The sequence below is a fragment of the Hevea brasiliensis genome, unplaced genomic scaffold (genome assembly GCF_030052815.1).
Source record: "Hevea brasiliensis isolate MT/VB/25A 57/8 unplaced genomic scaffold, ASM3005281v1 Scaf209, whole genome shotgun sequence".
NCBI lineage: Eukaryota > Viridiplantae > Streptophyta > Magnoliopsida > Malpighiales > Euphorbiaceae > Hevea > Hevea brasiliensis.
In genome coordinates, this window is record NW_026614706.1 from 91,795 (window position 1) to 99,141 (window position 7,347).

The 7,347-nt window shown below is 32.2% G+C and overlaps 1 protein-coding gene across 4 annotated transcripts; it reads left to right on the forward strand.

The window, feature by feature from the left end:
• The first annotated feature begins 309 nt into the window (after window positions 1-309).
• LOC131168775 (uncharacterized) lies at window positions 310-6,196 on the forward strand. Of its 4 annotated transcripts, none has more exons than XM_058141716.1 (3): window positions 310-456; window positions 2,127-2,353; window positions 5,829-6,196. In XM_058141716.1, exons 2-3 carry the CDS (start codon window positions 2,186-2,188, stop codon window positions 6,024-6,026), a joined length of 366 nt encoding a protein of 121 aa, XP_057997699.1. In that variant the 5' UTR covers window positions 310-456; window positions 2,127-2,185; the 3' UTR covers window positions 6,027-6,196. The 4 variants fall into 4 exon arrangements, with proteins under 4 accessions (XP_057997699.1, XP_057997700.1, XP_057997698.1 ...); XM_058141717.1 differs by having other exon boundaries at window positions 2,136-2,353; XM_058141715.1 differs by having other exon boundaries at window positions 2,148-2,353.
• The last annotated feature ends 1,151 nt before the right edge of the window (window positions 6,197-7,347 follow it).

A 7,347-nucleotide genomic window follows, 5' to 3' on the forward strand; every position in this document is an offset into this window, starting at 1 on the left:
ATAAAATATATTTTCTTTTTTAGTATAAAATTTAATTAATTAATTGAAATATAAAATATTTATATTAAATCACAATTATATCAAATATTTTTATTTGTTAATTAAATAAATTTTAGATATTATATTATGATTTATAGTTAATTTTTTAAATTTAATTTTACTCATTAGATACAAATATGATAAAATTTAAAGATTTAATTATTTTACACAAAAATTAAAATTATAAATATAAATGTAAATTAACTTAAATATATGACATTTTTTTCACAATTGCCCTTTTAATAAGTACAGAGTCTAAGGGCAAATTGAAAGACATTTCGATATTGGTCCGCCTTTGCAACGAAATTTGTATCAATTGGGAAAGAACTGGCCTGTGCATCTTATGGCGTTCTGACTCTGAGTCCTCAGTCCTCATCCAAACTGCCCTTCGCTACTGCTGCCTCCCTCTAATAATCGGTAATATATATATATTTGCTTTTTTGTGTAGCTCTTCAATTTCTACTGCTATGTATTGAAATCATTCCCCTGCTTGTATATTATTTGTTTTACCTAGTGCAATTATTGTTGTTTGTGCGAAGGCATCACCGTATTGCACTCTAACTGTTTGATCTTTTCTTTCAATGAACCTGTTTTGTTTCTTTTCCAACATGCATAAAACATCCATTCTTTCTTGCTTACATCTATCTTTAAAAATCGTTTCTTTTATACAAAAAAGAAGTCTGTGCATCCCCATTCCCATCTAAAAAATCAATCACGACGTTGGATGGGTTCCACTGAAGCAAAAAATCAAGCGGAGGAAGAGGACCCAAAAAGAAGATATACCAGAGTGCATGAACTTGATCCAGTCATGTATTTGCAGAAGAAGCCATCTCTTATTTTACCGCAAAAATCCATTGTGAACTTCTTAGCTTAACAATGGAAAAAAAGTTCTATACAATTGGATGCATTTAACTATGACTATTTGTTGCCATCTAGGTTACTGCTTTGTTTGATAAAGCATCATCGTATATTTTATATCGCCAACCAATGTGCTAGGAGTACTGTGTTCCTCAAGGAAGCCAATGATGTTTCGCATTTAATTGATAAATGTACATTATTGTTGTTTAGAGATAAATTTGTAGCACTTAGTGGTCATAGGGAGATCAATTTGTGTAATTAGATGGCTTCATGACTTTTTTTCATTTCATATTATGATTTATCCATAAAAAAATCTGTTATTAATTCCTGTCCAGCAAAATCTAAATATCATGGGATTTGAACTGATTATTGTAGTTTGTGGCTGATGTACATGATAGTTTTCGGTATTTGTTGTCATTGAAATGATGTTAGTAAGCATAGTTGGTAGGTAAATAAAATGGAAGAAAGCATTTTGTTTTCTACATTCATAAAGCTAAGGGCAAAATTGACTACACAAAAATTTTAAAAAAATATATATATGAAACACCAAGCATCCTTTATTATATGGTATAAATTATTATTATTAATGCAAGGAAATTGCAAAATATTTTTGCCTTATTTTTTTTTTCCATTTTTAATTAAGCTTGTCGACTTAAAATGATGTTGAGGGAATTAGTGTCAGAAGATTTACAATTTTTTAATATTGACGCAGAAGTGGTTTCAAATACAGGTGAATGTTGAAAAAGATCTATATAATCAATCCCAATAGTTTGGAAGTAAGACTTGTTGTTGTTTTAATTAAGCCCATAGTATAAGGCTCTTAAGGTATAATTCCAAAAGGGCCATAGTGAATAGATATGGTGAAAAATAATTCAAAATGTGTTGTTCTTGAGTTATTCTCTCTTGTTCATTGAAAGACTTAAATTACATGATAACTCCAACGCCACCTACCTAAGTGCAATTAAGCCTATTATCACAAGAATAAGAACAACCAATAGGAAACAATGTGTTTCATTTCTAGGGGTTTTTATTTCTTTCACATTGGCTCTTTTCCTTCTTCTATCTGATAGTACCCGTGGTCATGTGATTACTTTTGATTTCATGAGGTGCTTCCTCAATTTTATTTGATTTTATTTTGAAGTTCTGGTTTTTTTTATTTTATTTTATTTTTCCATGAAGATGTTATGTGTAATTTTTCTGTTTTCCTTAATGCTTTAAATTGTGCCTAGAAAATATAGTTTTTTTTGTAGCTAGAACTAGAAGACAGTATTGAGCGAGAAAGTAGAAGATGTTTGGATCTGTAGTTAGATACTTTTCAACGAAACCAAAGCCCAAAATGAAACCTATAGAGCTCAAAACACCACCTGAGCAGACACAGACCATAACAAGGGCAATCTTCGACATTGTGAAGGAGCATGGCCCTCTTACCGTTTCAAAAACTTGGGAAAGGATTCAGGTATCTCATCTATTTAAATTTAATCTTTGTTCTAATTTTTTGGTAGCTTCTCATCTCTAATATTAGCTAATGAAGGCTTCATTTGGATAAAAGTTGCTTTTTTAGAAACACTTGCTTCATTTGGAGGGTCATTATCACTCGAGGTCACTCAATATTATGAGTTATTCCATAAAGTCACTTAAATTTAATTTTTTTTTTTATTTTGGGTTAAAATTCATTGAACTTTAATTTAGTATCATTAAAGTCACTATGACTGGTTATTACAGTTTTCCATGTTAATTTGGTTAATTTTCATTCACATTCACTCAACTTTAGGTATTTTTTCAGTATTATCACTCAATTTCAATTTTTTTCTTAAAACTCAAAACTTCCTCAACTTCAATTTGAGTAACCCTAAAGTCCATGTCACACAAATAAAAAGCTAGATGAGACGCGAGAAGGAGTCAAGAAAGCTAGACTCTAGAGTCAAAGGGCTTTAAGTTAAGTAGAACGAAGACATAATACATGCATTGCAAGTTCAGTGAAGGTCGAACTGATGATAGGGAAGGAGTTAGTTTGAATGGAGTGGTACTGTCCCAAAGTAATCACTTTAAATATCTCGGCTCAGTCCTTCAAGTAGATGGGGGATGTGAGGGGGATGTTAGTCATAGGATTAAAGCCGGATAGTTGAAGTGGAGACGTGTCACAGGAATTTTATGTGATCGCAAGATTTTCAATAAGTTGAAAGGAAAATTTTAATATACAGCCAGCCATACAATCGGTCATGTTATATGGTAGTGAGCGTTGGACATTGAAGGAGTCGTATGTGTCTAAGATAAGAGTTGCAGAGATAAGGATGTTAAGGTGGATGAATGGCCATACTATACTAGATAAAGTCCGTAATGAGAGTATTAGAGAAAAGGTAAGAGGGGTGCTAATTGAGGATAAGTTGAGAAAAGGGAGATTGAGGTGGTTTGGTCATGTGAAGCGTAGACATACGGAGTCTCCAGTTAAACAAGTAGAGCACATTAGGTTAGAGGATAGAAAGAAAAAAAGGGTAGACCTAAACTGATTTGGAGGAGAGTGGTACAATATGACCTAGAAACATTACACATTTCCGAGGATTTAACCCAAAATCGTTTAGAGTGAAGAAAGAGAATCCATATAGCCGACTCCAAATTTTTGGGATAAAAGCTTAGTTGAGTTGAGTTGAGTTGTATGTATGTACGCACACTAACAACATCTTGTAGCACCTAAGAAATTTATGAAATATATAATTTATTAAGTTGTGTGACCATGAATGACTTTAATGATACTCAAATTGAAGTTGAATGAGTTTTAGATAAAAAAATTAAAGTTGAGTAACTTTTATGATATAACTTATAAAATTGAGTGATCTTGAGTAACAAGGGTTTGGCATCAAGGTTGAAAGGTTAGAAAATTGCTTTTTCAAGAAGTACCCTTTTTGGTGGTGTTGAAAATTAGTTTGAAAATTAATTATTTAAAATTATTTGTTTTATAATTGTTATGACTAAAATTTGTCATATTTAATTTTAAATTAATTTTAATACCCCTCAATTAGTATATTTAAGAAGGTGTTTTAATAGCAATGTCAAGCAAACGAGATTCTTGAAGAAAGCAGTTTGATTTTTTTTTGCAATTATTATGACTAACATGCATTGCAAGTTCAGTGAAGGCCAAACTGGTGATAGGGAAGGAGTTAGTTTGAATGGAGTGGTACTGTCCCAAAGTAATCATTTTAAATATCTAGGCTCAGTCCTTCAAGTAGATGGGGGATGTGAGGAGGATGTTAGTCATAGGATTAAAGCCGGATGGTTAAAGTAGAGACGTGCCACGGGAGTTTTATGTGATCATAAGATTCCCAATAAATTAAAAGGAAAATTTTACCGTACAGCCATACGACCGACTATGTTATATGGTAGTGAGTGTTGGGCACTGAAAGAGTCGTATGCATCTAAGATAAGAGTTGCAGAGATGAGAATGTTAAGGTGGATGAGTGGCCATACTAGACTAGATAAAGTCCGTAATGAAAGTATTAGAGAAAAGGTAGGAGTGGTGCCAATTGAAGATAAGTTGAGAGAAGGGAGATTAAGGTGGTTTGGTCATGTGAAGCGTAGACATACGGAGGCTCCAGTTAGACAAGTAGAGCACATTAGGTTAGAGGATAGAAAGAAAAAAGGGGTAGACCTAAATTGACTTGGAGGAGAGTAGTACAACATGACTTAGAAGCATTACACATTTCTGAGGATTTAACCCAAAATCGTTCAGAGTGGAAAAAGCGAATCCATATAGCCAACTCCAAATTTTTGGGATAAAGGCTTAATTGAGTTGAGTTGAGTTTATGACTAACATGTAAAATTTAATTTTACATCATTTTTAGGACTTTCAAATTAATATATTTGAGGTTGTTTTTCTTAACATTAGCTCCTACATAAATGCTAAGTAAACTCTAAATCTAAATTCTATTCTTTGATTGTAAAGTTGGTATGTTTTGTTATTGGGCTAGTAGTTTAATAGAATAGGTATCCAAAATATATGCTATGAGAGAAAATAAACAATGTGATATTTCAAAATGAAGAAATGCCATATAAAGTAGGTAAGACTGCAAACATCAACCCTTTCTGAGCACACAAGTGTGGGACTCTTTGTGCATTGGATCACCCTTTTGTTAGACTTTCACTGGCTGAATTTAATGGGAGACTTATTTTAATGTTAGGAATTTAGAAGCTTTCTTTGCATCTATTAGAAGCGATGCATAGATAGATTTCTTATTTAAGCTTTCTTGTGCTTGCAAATGCTTGAATGGATTTCAATTCACACAATGGTGCTATGCTGTCTTTGTGGGATAAATCTGTTATGCATTTATGAGGCTTGTATGTATGCATGCTTATTTTTGTGTTGTATGCTATTGTGTCCATGTAGTTATCTTCCTAGGTCTGCTGCTGCATTTTTTTAGATTCCCTGTTCTCTATGAACTATGTAGAAGCTTATTGAGTTGTAGTTTTTCCACTCATCATTATGAAAATCCCAAATGCTACTCTTTCTCTACTCAGTACTCATTCACATGTATCATCCTAGGTTAAGACCATCAAATTGCTTTAAGCAGCCTCTACTTGATAGAGATTTACATAATAATCTTGTAGACAATGCCTATTCCACAATGGTAATCTTCAAAATGGGAAAATCAGACTACTTCACACTGTTTGTAATTGTAAATTAATGTGCCAAATAGGGAAGAAATGACTATCTGTAAGTATGATTAGTAATATTTTTCTCTTTTACCGGAGTAATGATAATTCCTTAACATGAATTCAATACAAATATAGTTAGAAGCCAATTTTAACTAAGATTTATAGTGGTATTTTTCTTTTTCAATTTGGAAGTTGTCTCTATTTTTTTCAGTTTTGACCATTATTTTGCATTTGATTTTTTTTTTTAATTTTTTTTTATTGATGTATGGTTAACAAATTTTCAGGAAGTTGGCCTTAGAGGATTGACAGGAAAAAGGCATATGAAAATAGTGTTGAGATGGATGAGAGAGAGGCAGAAACTTAGGTTAATCTGCAATCATATAGGGCCTCACAAGCAATTTCTTTACACAACTTGGTTCACGAAGCCTGCTGTCAAACATGCAAAAGTCGTGAATAGTCCTTCACCACCGAGGTTCCCTTGAAATTGCACAGTTTCTACTGCCTTGAGGAGCTTTTACAAATTATTGTATCATTCTATTGTCTGTCTCTTACAATCACCCAGTATTTTATGCAGAACAAGTTAAATGTCAGCCGTCTTCATGCTTATTTGTTATTCCTTACAAATCCAATGTAGGTACTTGATGTTTGAGTAGCTTTTGATTTGGTCGGTCGTTTGCTTATCTGCTTTGTGCAGGCTATTAAAACTATAGAGTTGATTTATCTAGCTGTTGGAGAAGATTTGAAGGTGACTGGACATGAGATTCTGTAGATGAAATGAATTAGAAATGGAGCTAAGCTCAGAAATCTGCCTTGGAATTCTAGTAACAGTAGCAATTAGATTATGCTGGATATGCATAAAAATAATTGTGAGCAGCTAATGGCAACTGAGGGTAAGAGTATCAATTTGATATTGGCATGAACTTGGTTCTTCCATTTCCACATGGTGACCATGGTTAAAGGAAGCTGGACTGAGCTTCCATTTAAAAAAAAAAAAAACCCTGTACTGAGCTGTTGATTATGGGGAACTTGTAGCCTTACCTTACTAAATATAACCCTTGCAATGATCCTGCAGGAGCAAAAAGAATAGAGCAAATAGCTTTGGCATCACTTTCTGGGAATAAATCATTAGTTTTCCCGACATTCGCTCATAAGAATGCTGCTGAAATTGAAACATCACTCATAATTCGAATTGTGTCGAAATGAAATTAGCAATTTGATAATCTAATTTGATTAATGAATTTAGTTTTATTTATCTTTTATTTTCTTTTAATTTAAATCACTAAATTATTAAATTATCTTAATTCAAATTGGTTAACTGATAAAAAAAAGTTTGTGGCTCATTTTATTTAAACCTTTTAATTTTGAATAGGTAAACTAAATAAATTAATCAACACTAAAATTTTTTTCTCAAATTTTAATAGGTAAATTATAATTTAATCTACAACATAACCTTTGTATTTGTAAAATTAAGCAATTTAATTTTTAATATTGATAAAATTTATAATTTAATTTTTTGTCTAATTGATCATTAATTATAACAAAAATTATTAATTTTACGTATTTTCTAAGATAGGAAAGGGGGAGGCCGCGACCTTCCTCGCCCTGATTTAGTTGTCATAGGCCCTGATTTAGTCGTCATAGATTGCTAATCGAGTTGAGAATCACCTTTGTATGCCAGCCAGTTCTTAGACAAACCCATAGCTACTAGAAACACAAAAATCAAAAACCCAAGTAGAGATCTCATGAATCAACTAGCAACCTGAAAATCTAAAAAATATATATTGCAGAACTTCAAAAAACTCC